At 54.2% G+C, this 21,713-nt stretch overlaps 1 protein-coding gene across 9 annotated transcripts in view; it reads right to left on the bottom strand.

Moving 5' to 3' along the window:
* Positions 1-21,713, bottom strand: part of RERE (arginine-glutamic acid dipeptide repeats) — a 417,780-nt gene that overhangs the window by 4,303 nt on the left and 391,764 nt on the right. For 8 of the 9 annotated variants that reach the window (XM_082390311.1, XM_082390309.1, XM_082390315.1 and 5 more), the window contains 8 exons: positions 6,199-6,361; positions 5,178-5,270; positions 4,462-4,661; positions 3,502-3,663; positions 2,997-3,110; positions 1,405-2,729; positions 1,087-1,309; positions 80-803 (listed from right to left, as the gene is read on the bottom strand). In XM_082390311.1, coding sequence (XP_082246437.1) covers positions 80-803; positions 1,087-1,309; positions 1,405-2,729; positions 2,997-3,110; positions 3,502-3,663; positions 4,462-4,661; positions 5,178-5,270; positions 6,199-6,361 — 3,004 coding nt within the window. The remainder of the gene's footprint in view (positions 1-79; positions 804-1,086; positions 1,310-1,404; positions 2,730-2,996; positions 3,111-3,501; positions 3,664-4,461; positions 4,662-5,177; positions 5,271-6,198; positions 6,362-21,713) is intronic. The other variant, XM_082390314.1, reaches the window with a different exon arrangement.

Raw genomic sequence — 21,713 nt, 5'->3', positions numbered from 1 at the left:
TGCTAAGCCCCGCTCTCCGCAGACCTCTCGGCCGCGCCCCCCGGCCCGTCCTCTGCCCTTGGCTCCCTGGAGCCCCCACCTTGGTGGAGAGGGTCCTGCTGGTGGAGGTGGAGGTGCGAGTGGATGTGCGAGTGCTGGTGGTGGTGCGGGGTCACGTTGAACATCTGCAGCCGCGCCAGGGGATCGCTGGTCAGCGAGGCCATGCGCTCGGCGTGGATGCGCTCGGCCGCCAGTCTGTCCGGGTAGCTCATTTCAGGCCGCAGCTGGGGGCCCGCCAGGGCCAGTCTCTCCCTCTCCAAGGGGTTCAGGCCAGGGTGGAAAGACGCGAAAGGGTGGGGGCCGGCGGCGGGGGGGATGGTGAGGGCGCCGTGCCGGGCGAAGTGCTCCATGGGGTTGGCGGCCGGGTGCAGGGGGTCGAGCTCCGGGGGCTTCACCTCGAAGCCCGGCTTCATCCGCTCCCGCAGCTCGCGCTCCCGGATCTCACGCTCCCGGAGCTCCCGCTCGCGGAGCTCCCGCTCGCGGATGGTGGGGTCGACGTTGTAGAGGCCGGGCATGTGGTAGGCCAGCAGCGGGTCGGTGGGGTTGAGGGGCACGTAGAAGGGGTGGTTACGGTTGGTGGGCGACATGACGTGGGGCCGGGCGTACTCGCTCAGAGTCCGGAGGGCCGGCGTGTCGGGCCCGATGTACGGGGGCACAGCCGCGATGGTGGTGGGCGGGGGCTCGAAGGAGGGCCGCATATGGCCGGGACCACCGAGCTGGGGGTCGCCGAGGCGGCCTTCGTGCGCCGAGCTGGAGGCCTTCTGCTAAAGGAAAAGAGGCTGTGAGGGCTGGGCGCGCCCAGCCGCCGGCCCAGCCAACTGGGTCCCCCCGCGCCCCAGACCCAGACCCAGACCCAGACCCGGCCCAGCCGAGGTCCGGGCCCTGCAGGGGCGGGGCACCCGGGGCCCGGATGGGTCCGCGTGTCTGGGACACAGAGGTGAGGCGGGCGGCTGCTGCGAGGACGCCAGGCGGTGGCGGCCCACCCCCGAAGCGAGCGCGGGGACCAGCCCTCGGGAGCCCTCCGCGCAGGCTGCCCGTCCGACTCACAGCCGCTCGCTCCGCCTCCCGCTCCCGCTCCCGCTCGCGCTCGCGCTCCTTCTCCTTCTCCTTCTCGCGCTCCCGCTCCTCGCGCGCTTTCTGCTCGGCCTCCCGCTTGGCCTTCTCCACGGCCTCCTCCCTCTTCTTGGCCAGCTTGGATCCCGCCAGAGGCATGAAGTACAGGTCTGTCCGCGCACAGGAGTTGTAACCCCGGTCCAGGTGTTTGTAGAACCTGAAAAAGCCCCGTGTCTCGCTGGGGTCCCTGCCGAGGCCCCAGGTGCCCAGCTGTCCCTGCCCCGGACGTGCCCGGTTCCCGGGGACCCATACCTGGCCGATTGGCTGGCGTGGCTGGGGGTGTCCACCACGGTGGGCTCAGGGGACGGGCTGCGAGGCGGGGGAGGGGGGCTCTCGGGCTCCTCAGCTTCGTCCAGGGCCTCTTCCTTGACCTGGACGGTGGGGAGCGGGCAGGCTGTCCCCCCAGCTACGCTGCCTCCCGCAGCGACGGGGGCAGAGCAGGGTGGCTGGGCCGAGGGGCCAGGCCCCGCCGGGGGAGTGGAGGTGGAGGAGCAAGTCGGAGGGGTGATGGGAGGAGGGCCCGCAGGGGCAAAGGGGTGCTGGGCGAACGGGGGCTGGGAGGGCACCTGGTGGAGGCCCGCAGGGGGGTGGGAGGTAGGGGCCAGGCTCTGGCTCTGGGTCAGCACGGGGGGCTGGGCGGGGGAGGAGGGCAGAGGCTGGCTCTGGGGCATGAGCTGCAGGGGAGGGGGGTGGGCCGAGGGCGGGTGGTGCGTGGACAGGGAGCTCAGGGGCTTCAGGGCCGGAGGGGGCGGGAGGTTGGCGTTCATGGAGAAGGGCGAGGGCCCCGAGAGGTGAGGCGGGTGCTTGTGGGCCTGGGGCGCCGGCAGCTGGGGGATGGGTGTGGTGGGCGGGGGCTTGATGTGGGGCATGGCCAAGGGCGCGGGTGGCAGGGGCTGCTCCCGAGGGGGCTGCGGGGGCTGCAACGCCGACTGAGAGGCAGGCGGCTGCAGGGAGGCGTGAGGGTGGGCCGCCGCCTGGGAGGCCTGCGGAGGGAGGCCGAAGGGCTGCGGGGGGCCTGGGTGCTGCAGCAGCGGCCCGGCCTGGAGGCCGTGAGGGCCGGGCGGGCCCTGACCGTGCAGGGGGGGCTGGGGGTGGGGCGGGCCTGGGGTGGCGCCGGCCGGCCCGGTCAGCGGCTGCAGCGGGGGGTGCGGTGAGGGCAGCCGCTGTGGGTGCAGGGCGGGCGCCTGCTGGACGTGGGCGTGGGGAGCGGGAGCCGAGGGGGCCTGCGGCTGGCTGGGGGGCTGGGAGGTCGACGGGGAGCCCTGCGACGGGGCGGTGGCGGCGGCGGCGGGTGTGGGCCCTGGCGTGGGCGGCTGGGCGGTCCCCGGCGCGGCCGAGGAGGGAGCTGGAGCGGCCCCACCGGGAGCCTGCAAAGCCGGGGGCTGGGCCTGCAGCATCTGCTGCTGGGCCGAGGAGTCGGAGTCGCTCTCGTTGTCCTGGGGGCTGGGGATGCTGGGGGACGTGCTACGATTGTCCTGGTCGATGTCTTTGGGGTCACTGCTGCCCTCATCGTTGACGCTGCGGCTGTCCGAGCTCTCTCCCTCGCCTTCGGACGGCGAGTTGGGCCGGCTGATCTCCTAGGGCCAGAGAGGGGAGGGCGGACGCTCTAGGGGGAGCTGGGGCGCCCTCTGCCCTGCCGCACAGTGAGGTTTGGCAGATGAGGCAGCACGCGTGGCTCCGGGGACCACGGCTCCTGCCCTGACCCGGCCAGTCTCGGGGGCCGCTCTCTAGGCCCCTCCCTGGGAGACGGGACACGACCTCCGCTCAGGGAGAATCTGGGCTGGGGCTTCTTGAGGGACATTAGCTTCCACCTGTCGTCAGCGTGGCTCAGCCACAAACCTCACCTGGGTTTTTGTCTTCTTGGAGCTGGTCCTGTCGGCCTCATCTGTATCAGAGGCCACCTTCTCCCGCTGGCGCTTGGTGCTCTTGAGAGGGGACGAGGCTTCCTCCTTCACCTTCTGAGGTGGGAAAGCCCACAAGGAGACTCAGGCTCAGGGAGGATGGGCCAGCAGCCTCGGGGGGGCGGGGTGACAACTGCTTGCTGACACCTGGTCCCCCGCATGCCACGCTCCATCCCCCAAAACAAGAAAGCTCTGGAAGGGGCCAGTGGACCCAGGAAGGAACAAGTATCTGGGGATAGGAAACTCAAGGCAGAGGTGGCCCCCAAAGGTCCGTGCTGGGAACCGCGTGGACCCCCATTCTTCAGGCCCCAGGCCAAGGCACTGCCGGTGCCCAGGAGGCTCCACGAATGACCGAGGGACACGGGGAAGCTGAGCACCGACTCCAGCAGCCGGGGCTTCAAGGGGAGGGTGGGGCCCAGCAGCTGCCACCACTGCCCCAGCACCTCACCTTGGCCGACTTCTTCACCGTCTCTGCTTTACTGTCGTTGCTGGAGGTGCTGGCAGCGCTGGGGGAGTTCCGGCCGCTGGAGCGGATGTCTTCATTGATGGGCGAGGTGCGACCATCAGGGCTGGCTGGCTGCTTCTTCCGACCACTGCGCAGTGTAGACATCTGCCCACCCCAACCGGAGGCTGGTGAGACTGGACCCCAGTGCCCACACCGGCCACCTGAGCCCCGCTCCCAGGCTGGAGCCTCCAGAGCAGGTCCACCAACAGCCTCGCGTCAAATCCCAGCCCCTGGCCAACCACGGGGACCCCTGGCTGTCCCTGGCTGCACGGGGGTCACCACGGAGCGAAGGAAGGAGGGGTGAACGGGTGGGTTTACGTGGAAAAGAGAGCGATTCTCAGTTTGCACCCGAAGCGCTCGTCTCCAGGGACTGTCCTGAATGAGGCGAGCCTGGCTGAGGGCAGAAGTCACGAGGGCGGCCCTACTCTGCGCATGCCCCCGAGGGACAGTTACACCTAAAATCAGTTTTAAGTCACCTCACCCTTTCTGTTTGCTCCATGTTAACTTCCCGCTCCTCCCACCAGATCCAAACACACACACTTGCTGATTTCACCTGACAGGACGGAAGAGACGAGCTGTCAGATAACGCAGCTCAGCCCCTAAAACCACCAGGCCGTCGGCATGCTTCTGCAGAGCCACGGGGGCTCGGGGAGACGGGGGTACAGCAATTCACACTGGTCTACCAGCTCCCCAGGGAAGAGGCAAGGCAGGGAGAGAGCAGAGCGCTCTTCCCAGCCCCACAGGCAAAGCTCATTAGTGCCTCGGGCAAATAATTTCACCTTCGGGGGTCTGTTTCTCTACCCAAAACGAAACACACCTGCCATCCTCCTCCTGATGGGTGCAAGCCCCCAGCCTGCTAGGAACCTGGAGAAGTGGTCTGGCTGCCGGGCCACGGGGACTCACCGAGCCACGACTCCGCCGTGTCCTCATGCTATGTTTCCCACTGGGCCCATCGTCTTCCTCTTTCACAGGTTTGAACATAAATGGTGGGGGGTCCACGGGCTTCTCGATGGGGGGAAGCTCCCCGTATTTCTTGAAGTGAATGCGGCAGTCTGTACAGAGCAGGATGTTCTCCCGGCCCCCGTGGTGCCAGTCTTTGGAGGCTGTGAGAGGGAAGAGGGGCGGGGGTGCCGACCTCAACAACCAGCGCCCCTGGGGACAGACATCGGAGCAGGGAGGCCCTTTCATGGGCTCAGCTGACCCCGGCGTCACGAGAACCATGCAGCGCTGGGCTTGGACAAACACCTGTCACCCAGACCACAGAGGTACTAGTGTCGCCCTGCTCTCCCCCTGGAACAGAGAGGACTTCAGGACTACCCACCACCCGCGCCTCATCTCAGGAGACCCAGGAAGAGCTGGCAGCAGGCTCCCAGGGAACACAGGCCCCGACCTTGAACAAGCCTGTCCTACCCACTGGCCGGCACTCCATCCTGAACGCTAACAGGAGAGTCAAGTAAAACAAAGATCTTCAACTTTCCAAGTAACCCTGAAGACAGTGCAAATGTCAAGTCAAGGACTGCCCAGACAGGCCCCCAATCCGATCCCCCAAACACGCAGAACCGGCAGTGGCCGAGCCTGCCTGCTCCCGCGAAGGGCCCCTGCGCCCACGCCCCGCTTACTGGTGCTGAAGCAGTGGCGACAGGCGTAGCCCTTCAGCTCCTGCTCGCTGTCCTCGCTGTCGAAGTCATCCTCACTGGCCGAGCTCAGGTCCACTGGGCATGGTGGGCACACAAGGGGTGGGGGGGACACCATCATGCTGGGCCAAGACTGGGACCGCCTGTCCCCTCTGACCTGCCCCAGGCTCTGAGCCAACAGTCAGAGTGGCCCAGCAGGCTGGGTGCGGCACTGTTCACAAAGGACCACTCTGAATTTCTCAGGCCCAGCCACCGGAACGAAGAGCTCGTGTATGAGGGGTGGTACTCAAGGGTCTGCCCTGCCACTCTGGGGCGGGGGGCTGCTGTCACGCCTCAATCCTGGGGTGGCTGGCACTGATGCCCACAGCTGGTGGACGTGAACAGGGCAAAGTGCACCTGTGACGCCCTCCCTGACATCCTGAGGAATTCCCTCTCCATCAAGCCGTAGCCCCTCCGGCCCTACTGGATTATTTCTTGTTTGCATGAGCAACATACGCAACCCTCAGGCTGAGTGCCCTGGGCCAGGGCAGAACCCCAAGGCCCTACTCTAGTTTTCAGAGGTTAAGAAGGTGTGGGCTTCACTGTCATATCAGATTGCAAGTCACACGGGACCAAGAGAAGAATCCCAATAAAGTAGTAGGAAAAAGAAGAAAACGTTAATCTGATCTTACTGCAACCACAACGTAAGTGCAGTACACCATCGGCTAAGGGAAAACGTCCTCTGAAGCCATCAATAACGCCTCAGGCCAAGGCCAAGACTTACATTTTTGTAAAAGATGATGTCGAGTTTAAGGAAAATCTAAATGTACGAATAGTTTGTAAAACTCTCCCTACCAAATCCCCCGAGTCAGTGAGACACTTAGGTCAGGCTTTGTAACACACTCAAACACACACACACACACACACACACACACACACACACACACAAGCTGTGCCAGGGACGCCCACGAAAGCAGGCCCACCCACAGCTGGGACACGTGGCTGCGTGTGCAAAGCCCCCACTTACAGAATTCACTGGACGGGGGTCTGGAGGGCGTGTGGACGGGCGTGGACGCAGTGCGGGTCTTAATCCTCCTGAACACGGCCTGCCTGCGGTGCCTGCGGTGAGCCCGGGAGCTGGCTGCTTCCGGGGTTTTCTTCCAGTAGTAATAGAAGGTGATCAGTTCTCCCTGCACGAAAGAAGGGCCGGCTGTGAGGGAAGCGCCCTCGCCCCAGCACTGCCCTCTGGTGCCGGGAGCAGAGGCTGGCTTTACGACAGCTGTCTGGAGGCCTGGGCTCCCTCAGGACACACCTGCAGAGCTGCCAGGCCACCGGGGCCAGCCCCTTGGAGCGTTAACTTCTAGACATCAGGAACATTCATTTGCTCAACAGGTATCTGCTGGGTGCGTACTATGTGCAGATGCCGCCACTGTTCTAAGCACTGGAGGTGCATCAATAAATCGCTGACAGAAAGGAAGACCCCTGCCCTCCAGCTGTGTGTGTGTGTGTGTGTGTGTGTGTGTGTGTGTGTGTGTGTGTGCGCGCGCGCGTGTGCATGGGTGCACACACAGAGGATGATCTCTTCACAGCGTTTCAGTGAATCCACACAGGGGCGACACGGAAATACCCGGCCAGTTAGACCATTCCAGAAACCAAAGCAAACAACTGAGGTGGCAGGAACTGGGGCCAGGAGGAAGGTCAGGAAGAACAGACCCCAAACCCAGGCAAACTGCTCTACAGCCGAATGCCCACCCCAGACAAGCCGGCACTGGGTGCTGAAGGCGAGACCGGGGGCTGGCGAAAAAGGTTAAGAGCGGACACAGCACACAGTGGCGCTGGGTGGAGATGAAAGGCCACGTGTCACCAGGTCAGTGTTTCAGGCCAAAGGAGCTCCTCGTTTCATGCATGGCCCAAAAGAACGGGAGGCAAGACATCTTTCTAAAAAACACAGCAAGTGGACATGAGTCCAAATTCAACTTGAAAAAAAAAAAAAAGCGTTTTTGGCACTCCCAGCCCCAAGGGGCTCAACGGGCACACTGTACGTGTACACACACGGGGGTGGGGGTGGGGGGGGGACGGTCGTATGGTGTGTTCCACTAACCCTGGCTGACAAAAGACCGTTTTCTTAAAACAAACACCCCAAGATAAAGTGCCTCTACTTGGAATGTTTAAAAAACAGTTAAAACAGACTTCCCTGGTGGTGCAGTGGTTAAGAATCTGCCTGCCAATGCAGAGGACATGGGTTCGAGCCCTGGTCCGGGAAGATCCCACATGCCGCAGACCAACTAAGCCTGTGCGCCACAACTACTGAGCCTGCGCTCTAAAGCCTGCAAGCCACAACTACTGAGCCCTCGCGCCTAGAGCCCATACTCCGCAACAAGAGAAGCCACTGCAATGAGAAGCCTGCGCACTGCAATGAAGAGTAGCCGCCACTCACCACAACTAGAGAAAGCCTGTGTGCAGCAATGAAGACCCAACGCAGCCAAAAATAAATTAATTAAATAAATTTATTTAAAAAAAAAAAAAACAGTTAAAACAGTGAGAGAGCCTCGATCACACTGATCTTCCCTAATTAAATCAATACTGTAGAAAGTCAGTTAACCTGACAGATGGTATCTTGGGACGTGTCCCTGGCAGGGGGGTGGCAGGGGGTGTGTGGTGGTGCGTCCCACATCTGAAGGTGGGAGCTACTTGGCCAAAGCCCACTCTGCCTCACAGAAGGCTCTCCGCCTTGTGAATGGAGGGGCCAAAAAAGAGAAGCGAAGATTCTGTCCTCCAGTGACCTGAGGTCTAGCTGGGAAGACCAGGGTTGAGGAGACTGAAAGAGACAGCGAAGCACAGGTACCACACGACGAACTCCTGGGACTGGTGGAGTGCCCAGTCAGATGAGGTTTCAGTGAACACACCCCTAGAAGGAACGGCCTGGGAACCCAACGGCAAGTAAGCTGGGAGAGGAGGGGGCAGATCTGAGGTGGGGAAATGGCTTCCGCAAAGCAGGTGACGCATGTGTGCTGAGTACTCACTACTGAGAGCTGGATTCTCTGTGCATTTTCTTTTTTTTTTTTTTTCTTTTTGGCTGCATTGGGTCCTTGTTGCTGCGCGTGGGCTTTCTGTAGTTGCGCCGAGCGGAGGCTACTCTTCGTTGCGGTGCGCGGGCTTCTCATTGAGGTGGCTTCTCTTGTTGCAGAGCATGGGCTCTAGGCACGTGGGCTTCAGTAGTTGTGGCATGTGGGCTCAGTAGTTGTGGCTTGCGGGCTCTAGAGCTCAGGCTCAGTAGCTGTGGCACACGGGCTTAGCTGCTCGGCAGCACGTGGGATCTGCCCGGACCAGGACTCGAACCCATGTCCCCTGAATTGGCAGGCAGATTCTTAACCACTGCGCCACCCGGAAAGTCCCATCTCTGTGCATTTTCTAAGACACAGAACCACAGCTGTCATCAGACCCTTAAAGGATCTGTGATTCAAGGACTCCTGACCAGTTCCCACAAGGCTACAGCCTGTATCTCTTGGAGCTGTGGCTGTGCTTTAGTCTTTCCAAGCACCACTGAACGAAATGCTAGGGATTGCCAGTGTTTTAAGAGATGAAACACGACCCCAGGCCAAGGAGGCCAGGAACCAGCCACCAAGGACGCTTCCCACCCCCTTTTCAGTTCCATGAGATGGTAACTGAACAACAAGGGAAAATGTAGGAATTGCCCTTGGATTTCTACCTTGTCTATTACATGCTAGACCACAAATGCAGGCTATATGATGGTCCTCATGGTGAGTGGAGTATCCTGAGCCCCTAAGGTTACGATCTAAGAAACCTCCCGGCTTCTGCCTCTTTACTTCCTACCTTCCTGACTTAGAAAGTCATTTATCTATACTGATCTTTTGCTGTTGGCGGGCTCAAACTCATAAATCCACTAGGGGATTAAGAGACCTGTGCTGACATAAAAGTGACCTGGTTCTGGTTTTCCTATGAGAAAACACAGAACAGAAGCCAAGGCAGGTCACTATCACCCTTCAAGCACTGTGTCAGAGTGGCATGCTTCTTCAGTTCAAAAGGGCAGCTGGTGCAGTAAATCATGGCCCAATCCCAGGGCTGGAAAAAAGAATGAGGAAATCCAAAGTGGTTCCTGTTCCTCCCACTTCCGCCTTTAGCTGAAGCTGTTTTAGGGGTCAAGGGTGACAGAGGCCTCGGATGTAAGGGGATGTGTGAAGCTAGAGGAGGTGGAAGGAAACAAAAATGGGCGAGAAACCTGGAGGGGAGGCATGACCACCAGTGTCTCTGTCACACCTCGGTCTGACCTGAAGGCTGTGAACAAGAGCCGCCCTGACATTTCTGCACAGCCCTGGTCCGTGTACGCCACTGACTCACATGGTTATGAGGGATCCTTTCCATTTCTCACACATGAATGTTCTGAAAGTTTCAAATGGTATCAAAAGATGGTATGGGGACTTCCCTGGTGGCGCAGTGGTTAAGAATCCGCCTGTCAACGCAGGGGACACAGGTTCGAGCCCTGGTCCGGGAAGATCCCACATGCTGCGGAGCAACTAAGCCCGTGCGCCACAACTACTGAAGCCCGCGCTCCGCAACAAGAAAAGCCACCGCAATGAGAAACCCGCGCACCACAATGAAGAGTAGCCCCCGCTCGCCACAACTAGAGAAAGCCTGCACACAGCAACGAAGACCCAACGCAGCCAAAAATAAAATAAAATAAAGTAAAATAAAATAGAAACAGCTTTTAAACAAGGAGCCCGGAACAGATTCCACCATCTGAGTACCAAGGATCAAAATGACCAAGTCTGAAGGACTGTTGACATTAAAATGAAAGAATATAAATTTCAAAATTCGGGAAGATAGGGGAGTGACGAGAAATCTCATACACTGCTGGTGGAAATGTAAAATGGTCAAACCACTTTGTAAAACTGTTTGGCAGTTCTTAGAAAGCCAAATATGTACCATACGACCTAGCAAATGATTCGACTCTTAGGTGTCTACCCCAAAGGAATAAAAACATATGTGCACACGAAGACTTTTATACAAGTGTTCATTAAAACTTTACTCTTCATAGCCAAAAACTGGGAACAAGTCAAAGAGCCCCTCAACGGGAAAACGGATAAACATATTATGGTACACCCACGCACAAGAATACCACTTGGCAGTAAAAAGGAACAAACTACTGATGGATACGACCAATGGATGAATCTCAAAGACATCATGTTGAATGAAAGCAGCCAAACACCAAAGGGTACATACAGACTGTATGATTCCATTCTAGAAAAGACAAATCTATAATCACAAAAAGCAAATGAGTGGTTGTCTGGAGTCTGGAGCATGAGGGGTAGGCAACGGAGATCTTTTGGGGTGATGGGGCCGGTTCTATAAATCGATGGTGGTGTTACATGGATGTATACAGTTGTCAAAACTCACTGAACTTGTGCACTTTAAGTGGATGCATTTTTATGATCTATATGGTATGCACACCATACATCGATGAGTTGACTAAAAAAAAAAGAAAAGAATCCAGACCAGGTTTTATCAGCTGCCTCTCAACCACTGTAATGTCTAGGAAGGGATTAAACATTGGAATGGAGCAAATCTAGGAGGATTAGAAACAGTATATTGGTGACTGCATGGGTGGCTAGGTCGTGAGCACAAACAAAAGAATATGTCGGGGAAAGCTTTCGTTCTACAAATAGGGAGTGAAGCAGCTCGAGGCCTCACCAGGAATGAAGTCAATTGAATTTTAATCAAACATGCATAGCGTGTGCAGTGGAGACCCACTGCACATAAATTCAGGGAACAAAAGCTGTTGCAGAAATCAATAGCTTACTGAAACATTAACACAGGCAATCACTGATCAAAAGGCAGCTCCACAAAGGCAGCCTTGCAAATGAGCTCCTGCTTGCGTTGCAAGCGCACATAGAGGCATAAACGCTGTTGACACAAATGGCCTGTAACGATCATTTTGTCCCCAGTGCTCGAACCTCATCCCGCAACAAGGCCTCACAGTCAACACACCTTGCGTCTCGGGGCAGAACTGCACAGGCTCAAGGAACTAAACTGGTTTAGTGCCTGGGCAAAGAAGCAAAGGAAGGGGCTGAAGTCATCTCTCAGAGGAAGCCGGCGCGCAGCAACAAAGACCCAACGCGGCCAAAAATAAACAAACAAACAAATAAATAAAATATATATACTAAAAGAAAGAATGGATAAACAACAAGGTCCTACTGTATAGCACAGGAGCTATATTCACTCTCCTGTGATGAAGCATAATGGAAAAGAATATTAAAAAAAAGAATGTCTGCACGTGTGTAACTGGGTCACTTTGCTGTACAGCAGAGATGGGCACAACACTGTAAATCAACTATACTTCAATTAAAAAAGCAAGATCATTTATTTTTCTGAAGTAAGATGAGCTACACGTCTTCTCTCTAAGGGACCTTGCTTGGGGAAATGAAAGCATAGAAGAGACTGTTGAAGAGGAAGGTGCTGTAGGCACTTCAAGTATCAAAGGTTCGTTGTCAGCGAGCACGTCTGTCCCCAGGACCATCACAGAGCAAGCTCCCCACGCCCCGGGTTCTCTCCCCGCAGCCCAGCACGAACTCCCCAGACACGGGCCCTCTGGGAGGCAGGAACAGGCAGTCAATTATTTTCATCCCATTACTGAAGCCTAGGGGTACACCCAAGACTGAGTCCAATTTGCTGCAACTGTCACAAAATTATTACTGCTACAACCATCCACAGAAGTCTCAACCCTCCAAGGTGGTGGAAGATGAGGTCCAGGGATCCCCGCTCGTCCAGGGTTGCCATCTATGATCAGGTCCTCTCTTTACAAGCCAAGGGAGGCCTCAGTCTTTTGTCAATGACCCTGTACACGCACACCCCGCTCTCCATTCAGGGTACACAACAGTGTTCCTTTCTCTTCCATTCTCACAGCACGGTTCTGTGAACCGGCAGAAAACAATGATGCCCGCTGGTCTTCCGTTAAGCTGTATTAAGCAAGGCCCTGGAAACCAGTCTCCTGCTTCCGGAACACGCAGGGAGGCAGGTGGGTAATTGAACCCGGTCCCTGCACCGTACTCAGTGCCCGGCACCAGCCTCAGGAGGTACCCAGCGGGGGGCGCCCACAAGTGCCCCTTCTGCTGGTGAGGGGAAAGGGACTTCTCCTTTACCAAAGTTTCAACAGGCACCCTCCTCTCCCAGCCAAACACTGCCTACTAAGTGGGGGAGGCCTGGAGCTGCTCACGACGATGGCATTATAAACACAGTTTCTTCTGAAGCTATTTTACAGGCCCTTCAAGGCCACCTACCACAGTCAGCAGACAACGTGGTGGACAGGCCCCACGAAGTGGCAACTGACCTTCACACGCAACTGACACACCCCACTGCAGGGGTTAGAAAGTAAGCATTCAGAAGAAATTACCTTATTTCTCTAAGACATATTATTAACTGTTCAGACGCTAAATGAGTATTTTCACTTGAGTGTGTGGAGCAAGCACCGCTCAGTGGTCCCCACACAACGCCCTAAGCCAGCAGGCCGAGGGACAATTAAAATCAGGGTGGTGCTCCTCTGCGAAAACTCCTGTTTGAAGAATGTGCCCTTCAGTCGCCAGCTGGCTCCTTCTTCGGTGGTCCAGGTAAAAAGGGAGAAGAAACCCACCACTATGGAGAGATCTAAAGCTTTAAAGAAAAAAAAAAAAAGTGTGTTTTTCCAGGGAGAAGGTCCAGGAAGCAATGAGTAGTTATGAAACAAGGCCCCAAACCCAGTGGGGCAGGAGGGAGAAGGAAACATGGCACAGAGTTGCTTCGAGCTGCTTCATTCCCCAACCCAGGGCCCCAGGAAATGACACCGTGGCCACTGGAGCCGGTGCTAGGAAGCCTGCCTGGGACGTGCCTCCTGGGAAGCGCTGCTCTAAGCGGAGCCGAGCTCAGGCCCTCTGATTTCCACGGCCACCTCTGCCTGGGAATTACAGCTGCACTGTTTCTTGGCAAAAACTACTAACTCAAGGGTAGCGAAGCAAGTCAGTTAAATTTCCTGGCACAGACCCCCACGCAAGTCATTCTTTCCCTTCACTCCCCGAGGATTCAAGGGCTGAATCTGACAACTGTCTAGAACATCTGAGGTGAGACGCTGGGCACTGGGTACCACCGTCCACCGTCTTCAGGGGCAGCCACCTTTACAGATCTTCCTCCAGCAGGCAACTGGTTGTCTTCCAGCAACGACTCTGGTAATTAAAGCAATGCTGTCCTGGGCTCCTTCTTTTGTTAACCAACCGAATCCCCTAATCGCTAAAGGAGCCCCCAGCCAGCTGGCTCTGCTGCTAATCGTTAAATAACACCTCTGTGGTCTCGGAGTGCATTTGGGAGGACGATGACACGCTTGAAGGCGCACAGCAGAAAACCACAGCCTCCTGACCTAGCAGGCCACGCGGGAGGCAGCCCCACGCGAGGGGGCGTCTTGCTTCGGGGCAGGCTCCTGGCCCTCCTTGCCCTCCTTACCCACATCCGGCTCCTTTCCTGGAGAGACGAAGGGAAGGGAGGAAAGGCAAGACCTTGGAAGTCCGGGAAGGCCTCCTGGGTGTAACTGGTTAAAATGACAAGGCCACGTGAAGACCCTCAGAGATATTCCTGAACCAGGCACTCTGCTGCCCCTGTTTAAAATCCCAATTGTGCAGGTAAAGGAAAGAAAAAATTCTTTTCTTTTCTTTTTTTTTTTTTTTTTTAAACAATTACCACCACTACATTTGAACATTGTGAAGGAATGGGAATAGATCTGGGTTTTTTAAACTCAAAATTGTACTGAGATTTCCTAAGCTCTAACTTCTTTAGCTGCTGACCTCGGCCACCTGCAGATCCTACCTCTGGTCCCACACCTTCACGCGGATGTCCAGACCTGCGGTCCTGGACTGGCTTGTCCCCTCCCCCACAGAGACTAGGTCAGTCCTCCCAAAGCGCAGCTCTGACCTCGTCAACTTTCCTCTCTGAATCACTGAAGGCTCCCCGAGGCCTACAGAACAAATGCCCAGCTGCTTCGCTGCTTCCTCCAGGCCTTTCCCTCTGTCCCCAGAAGACCTTTTGACTGCATTCCCCACCTCTCATGGTCTCTGGCTTACACCAAACACGATGGCCAGTTCACTGTTCCTCGGTGCTTTCCTGCTGCTGGCAGGACGCAGCCCCGTGAACCGCTCACTACTCTGTCTCCTTGATGTCCGGTCCAAGTCCTCCTCACCACTCAGGGCTCCGGCCATCCCAGATGTCGTCTTCTCCTCGAAGCCCTCCTTCACCCGTCTCCCCAGCCACGAGGCCATCGCAACGCGATCTCACTCCTCTGTGCTGTACACACAGGCTCTCCCTCAGACTGCAACCATGAATGAGCTTGCCCAGCTCCCCAAGTCTATGCCCACCTCATCCGTGAGACCCACCCCAGAGGTCTAGGGCAACATCTTGAATATAATGAGTATTCAATAAACATCTGACGGAATGAGTATTTCCTGAGAACTAAAATTCACCTGAAACAAACACTAAAAGGGTAAAACTTTTGAGAAATGGAAGCAAGATTGCCAACTTTTTATTTTGCCAAGTAAGGTCACTGAAAATAACTGCCTGATCTCACCGTTATTTCACAAAAGAAATGACATTTTATCTCTAAAAAGCAGAAAAAGATAGACAATCTCCAAATAAGGGTTCCTTAATTTGATATTTAGTGTTATGCAAAATGACGACATTGTTATTTTTCATTTCCCACAGGCCAGTGAAAACTGAATCCTTGCGCGTGCGTGGTCACTTGGAAGCAGCTGCTCTAAAGGTGGGCGTCAGGGCTGGTGGGAGGGTGGGCTTAGGAATCCAATGTCACCACTTGCTCACCAGTAGCTTTATTTACGAACCAACAAACCACCTTTTACTGGGCTATAAAATCTATAATAACAATAGCTAAGCACTATAAATATGCACTTTCCATACTTTAATATATTTAATCTTCATAGTACCCTCATATCTTCATTACCCCTGCTTTACAAATGAAACAACCAAGCCACAGGGAGAAGAGGTCATAGCTTCAGTTGGCAGCCCTGGGGCTGCCCAGAGTCTTATGTTCTTAACCACTCTGCTATGAAGTAAGCGGAAACAGCAATTTTTTTTTAAAGTCAGAGGCTCAAATTTGGGTTCTCTTTGATCTACAGAGTTCATTTCTATAGTATCTTAAACCTGCTAACTGGAGCCTGGACAGTGGTGGCTGAAGAGCACAGAAGACACCGTGCATTCCTCATCACAATGGGCAGCTGGCCTTCCCACCTGAGGGAGAAACCCCCCCTCCGCCACTCCACCCATGAATTACAGAACCGCACCCGCCCGAAGCAACTCTTGGGGGGACCAAGGTCAGACACACATTTGGTAGGCACGAGTGCACAATCAGAATTATGCACAAGCCCAGAGAAACATGTCCTACTTCCCATACCAAGAACAGACACCAGGGACAACACTGGACGGACTCTGGGAGCCCACTGCCATGGGCACCCTCCTGACCTGCTCGCCACACCTCAGGCCGTCCAGGGGCTCCTGTTACAGAAGCCCTCTGCCCACTTCTCGCTCTAGGCTACAAATGTCACAGACCTGTGCCGAGCAAGGGGCCTTCACACGCCTCTTCACCCCAAAGCAGTGACTCCTCCTTCCCTGAGGAAGCTTCGGAGTTTAGATCCGGTAGAGTCCCTCAAGAAAAGACTTCTGCACATGCTACAGGACATGCTTCCAAACTACTTCCAGCTAGAGGCGTCTAATTAAAGCGGCGACTTCCAACTGTGACTCATGGGCCACTGGGGGGAGCTCCTGAGCCTCCACTCTTGCTGCCTCCCCCCCAAGCGGCTCCATTAAAGCACCAACTGAGCGCCGCAGAAGGTTCTGCCCCTTCACCAAAAACAACAACAGTAACAAAACGTAAGTAACAGATCTGGAAATGACTCATTTGAAGACACAGATCAAGACCATCACGAATTGGTCTAAAGCCCAGCCTGAACTGAAGGGCTCCCAGCCACGTGCGGGGCCCACATCAGCCTGTGGCACAGCACGTGACCGACCGCCTTTGCTTAACACGGATCCCCGCAGAAGCGCCCACTGGGGGGCCTTTATTTTTGGTTTTACTGGGGTGTTTGTTTAAATACAGACTGTTAACATTTTAAATATATAATAACGTGAACACCAGAAGTCTCGTTTTCTCTGTAGGGCCTCCCAAACCTCAAGAATTCATTCACTGAAATCGGTTTTCTTTCCCAAAAGCTGAATACTTCATTATTTCCTGAATTCACTTTATTGGAGTTCAGCAACAGGGCAAGTGGGATTTCACCACCATTGGGTCTATCACCACATCACCCTTCTAATGTTTTCTAGTTCCTGTAACAAAACCGCAATTCTACCAGCAAAGGGGGAGAAAAGAGAGGGGGGAAAAAGAAAGCCATAAAACTGTTAAAACCGCCATTCTCTGTCTCGTAAACATTTTTCTATTTATCGGCCTTTCATTGTGTGTGCAATCTTATTATCCCTGCACAGTATCAAAGTGACATCCGCCAGGGTCACCCTATAAAATATACATTGGCAATGTAACACTTAATGACAGGAATGGGACAAAAGATGAAGGATGGGAGAGGGTGGCATGCTACAGGACGTTTTAAAGGGATCATCAGTTATATCTGTGCATTTCCCGAGGTGATAACTGAATTAACGGGGCTGGAGGGAAAGCCATTTTTGAGCTCAGAAAGGACAGGCAGGAGACAACGTGTTTGTACTGGAGAACCTGTAATGACTGCCAGGGAACGAGAGCAGCTATTGTAGCAACACTGCTTCTTCTACTTTATGCTTTTTAGGGACGCACAGCAAATTACCAAGTACAATCAATTTCTGCAAGTTGACTTTTGAAATAAAGGATAGACTTCCTCATTACAAAGAAAGGAGGGAAAGGGGCATTTAATTTTGTCATTCTATCAAGTTTGTTTAATAAAAGGAACAGAAGCAAAGACTGCTCTTCAAAGCACAAAAACACAGTTACAGTACATTATCCCAGATGCGAAACGTGTCATGTCTTTCACTTGAATTTTGGATTTAACCTAAGGCAAAGATCTTGGAAAAATCCAGACAAGCTTGCAAACCAAACCTGTGCTTCTCTGTGCTCCCGTCTCACACACGCGGCCAGCAGTTGCTTCACGGCAGCTTTTAGCACAAAAGAACTCCAGGGAGGAGGCCGAGGGGTCAGCAGCTCTCTACACACAAGCTGTTCCGGCTGAGGGGTGTCCCCCCAATTCCTGTGCCTGTTCCTTCATGGTTAGCTCCTAGGAGAGGAGGTGAGGGGACCTCAGACTCCTCCAGCTGTGAGAAGATCACCAGCAGGGGAGGCGGAGGACAACAGAGTTTGCTTGGGGGGTTAAAGAGAGTGCCAAAGAGGAGCGGCAGTGTGGGAAAGCGGTAAGATAACCAGCCACGCAGGCCCCTACCAGTGGGGGCCACGTCTCCCAGCTGATCCTAGCAACTCTGGGTGGCAGATTTCCACATGGGTTTCCTCACCACCGCTTCACTACGACCCAGGAGAAGCAGCCCAAGTCTGGAACACCTCACAGATGCCTGGGGTGCAGGACACTTAGCTCACCTGGGCGGACGTGGTGGGAAGAAAGGGGACCACAGGATGGACAGACAGCTGCTGACAGAACACGAGGGAAGCACCCGCCCCCCCGAGGCCGCCCAGGAAACAGCCTGTGCCACCCCCCACGTGGCACTCCCCACGAGGCTGCCATCGGAGGAAGGAAAGGTCACTCAGTCTGCGCTCCCAGGACGCGCAGGTGTGCTGGGCACCGTGGCCACAGCTGCTCCGGGGTCCGGGGGTCTCCAAGCATCGTGCAGGTGGCTCACACAAACGCGCTCGCGGTAGCTCAGAACACTCGCGCAATGCGACCCACCAGGGCTCTGGGCTGTAGTTTATGAAAACAACCTGTGGATCCCTCGCCGCAGCTCGTGGTGTGGGCTCGGAGGGCTCCCCGCGCCCCCGGCCCGCCCAGGTTCCTACCTAGGCCTCCTCAGGGCTCCCCGCCGGGGGCTGGGGGTGCAGAGCCTGCGAGGGCGCACGGGGGGGTCGGTCCTCTCAGGGGCCCCTTAGGCTCCCTTGGCAGCATGCCCAGCCCGAAGGGGCTCGGGAAGATCACGCTGCCACCGTGGGCTGACTGCCCAGAGGGGAGCTGGAAGCTTCCTTGGCCATCTAACCCACGTCTTTAAAACGCTGGATGGAGCTAGATCTCTGAAACAAACTGAATGGTAGGGACGACTCTCTAGGGCTGACTGGGATCTCTTCCCTCTTGGGTGACATGGTGCAAACTTATAATCAGCACGCCTTACGTGTGCATCAAAATCCCGCAATCTCATTCTGGAGACAAATCACCAATGTTGCCATCCTGGGTGGCTGCAGTCACCCCACTCTAGCTACCCCCTCACCCCTGGACTGATATGGGGTGTGGCAGGAAGAGGGAGGGGTGCTCCCGGGGGATACCTGGGCCACTCCCACTTTTTTTTTTTTTTTAAGCCTCGCCTCGCAGCATGTGGGATCTTAGTTCCCCGACCAGGGATCAGACCTGCGTCCCCTGCATTGGAAGCGTGGAGTCTTATCCACTGGACCGCCAGGGAAGTCCCCCAAACCACTCCCGACTTTATGTTGAGACCGGCCCGAGACATAAGGTGTTCTTGGCCCACTCTTAGGAAATAATTTTTCCCTCGTGCCCCACGTGTTGTTAAAAGGTCACTCTTGGGCACTGGCTTTTTCTAGCAAAAAGTGACACAAAGGGAGGACACTGACAGATGAGCTCTGCATTCTTATTATCTAAACCTGAGTCCCAGAAACGACCCTAAAAAGTCAAGAAACTTTTCATTAATTCAAGAGCTTTAAAATCTTAAAGAGTTTCCAGTTGCAGAAAGCCTCAGAAATGGTCTTTATCCAGTTCTGCTTCACTTCCCCAAAGAAGTCAAAATCCTTTGCAGTGAAGGAGAACAGAAAGGCAGACATTTCTCTGTGAGGCGACTTCGGGCTTGAGCCCATGGCCACAGGGCCCTACTCTGCCGAGAGAGCAGCCAGAGTCGGGGCAGAGAGCAGGACTGCCAAAGAGACATCCCTCAGGCCCTGGTCCCCATTTTAAAAATGGAGACTAGCACCCCACTCATTGAACTGTGACATTAAGAAGAGTTGATGCATACAAAACACTTAGGACAGTGCTTGGCCTGTTGTAAAAGATACATTAACTGTTGGTCACGACACTGAAACAAACCAAAAAGTCCCAGTGGTGGCAGCAGCTACAATGCCTGTTCTTTCGCCTGACTGGAAAATAACTGTATCACAGTCACAAACGAAACACGAAGTCCTAAGAAAGAGAGAGCAAGCAAGCTCAGCATTTCTAGAAACAGCAAAAGCATGAACTATTTTTAACAGTTCTGACTCAGAAAAAAAAAAAAAAGCAGAATTGAGCTGAACTGGGTAAAGAGTACAATTGTATTCAAGAAGCAACAGGGATCTGAATGATTCAAATGCTTACACTGGCCTAAGAGATGAACTCGCTGTACTTGTGGGCTGGGCATGCCCATCCCTGGGAGCCGCAGGCACACAGTCGAGCCCTGGTAATGCCAGAAACCTCACCAGTGTGGCCAAACGAGAACCATATATCCCAGGTCACCACCTTCTGCCACAAATGACCACTTCTCACAGGCACCCATTAACCTATGTTCAGCACAAACCAAAACAGTACAATGAGCCAGAATCTAACCTCGAAACCAGTAATGCAACACACAGGCTTTAGGAGCCAGCACCCCTAGTGCTGTACTGAGTTCTTCCTAGTCCTCCATGACTAGCTATGTGTCCGTGGGAAGGCTAGTTAACCTCTCTGAAACTCTATTTCCTCATCTGTAAACTAGGGATGGTTCAACGGTAGCTCCCTCCTTTACAAGGCTGTGGTTAGGACTGAAATGCCTAAGAGGGGCCTGACACATATGCTTAATAAATGACAGCCATGATGTTTATTCTCTTTCCATTTGGGAAAAGGACTAGAAACTTAAAACTAAGTTCAACTTAAAGGACTAGTTTAATTAACTGAATTAAAAAAACAATCTTCCAAAGAATGGTTTCTGTAACTGACTTCCTTCTTCTAATACGTTGCCCCCCCAAACTAGACACTTTATATAGTCAAATGAGGGAATGTTAGGCGTAGCGAATGATAATGGTGTTTTGGGCAAGTTCATGGTACGAAAGACAGCACAGGTCAAAGGTCAGCATTCTCCCCAAAGCTCCCAAATAGAACCACCAGAACATATACCTACCTAAAAGCCTCATTGAGGCAACTGAAAAAGTCTTGTATCTGCCCAGCCCCAGCTTCCATTCTTAGATAATCATCACGAGAATGAGAACATGTAGTATCACTACACATTTCAGCAGGAATGAACTAAGAGAATGGACCTGCTAATCTGCAGCAGACTACTCTGGGGTTTACCAGTTGTCCCTACACTTCAATGCAGAATTAGCTTTAATAGACAAGTTGGAAAGGTCCAGCTTGCGGGACTTGCAACACCCCATTATTTAACTTCATGACACCATCACTCCACTCTTAAAAAGTGCCAAAAAACATTAATTACAGTGAACTTTATTAGTGAACTTTAAAAATATTCTCTTATGAAAATGTGGAATATAATAGTGTCCCAAACCCCAGAATGAAAACTGCTGGCTTAGATCACAAACTCTTTAAGCAGAAAGAAAGTTGAAAAGACTCTCCAAGAGTTAAAGCTAGAAAGAATCTATGTTTCTTTTTTTTTCCCCCTCCCCTCCACCCCCAAGAATCTATGTTTCTGATGCTGAGCTGAGGATGGAAAAGATGCTGTACAACTCGCTGTATCACCCCACAGCATCCCTGGGCCCACTGACTCGGGGGGTCCGGGCTCTACAATCTATTCCACGTTGCGGCTGTCTCTCTGCCACTCCGTGCTGTGTAATCAGGGAACGTGTGAGCTGGGATGTCTGTGAAGTTCAGCCTACTCCTGAGTTACGTGTGTCCTCTTCCCACTGTCTAACTTTTTCCCCTCAGGACACCACGTCAATTCTACAATGCTCTCCCACTAAAGGGACTGTGCTGATACGTCCAGAAAATTAATGTGCTGTTCTAGGTGCTTTGGGGGTACTAAAGCACCTACATCCTAACACAGTGTTAATAATTAAAAGTAGGGATCCTCTCCTGGGAACTCAAGCAATCATTTCAACAGTGACTCACATATGGCAGCAAATAAAGAAGCAAGTGTTAGTTACTTAAGACAACAGCAGAGACACAAGGCTATATACTAACCCCAGATAAGAGGAAAACTGGCCTGATTTGCACCACTTAAAAATTCTCGTCACGTATGATCAGAAAAGCTCTGATGTCACAACCAGATGCTTTGAAGACATTTTCTTTCGCTCCCTCTAGTGACAGGAAGCAGCACAGCTCTGTACACTTCCACTCGACTGTTCCAAAAAGGCTGCTAATGAAGTGGTCAAGTTGTATGTTTTTTAGTTCTATG

The sequence above is a fragment of the Balaenoptera borealis genome (assembly GCF_965194805.1).
Source record: "Balaenoptera borealis genome assembly, chromosome: 1".
Classification (NCBI taxonomy): domain Eukaryota; kingdom Metazoa; phylum Chordata; class Mammalia; order Artiodactyla; family Balaenopteridae; genus Balaenoptera; species Balaenoptera borealis.
This window is presented reverse-complemented; position numbering and strand designations above follow the sequence as displayed.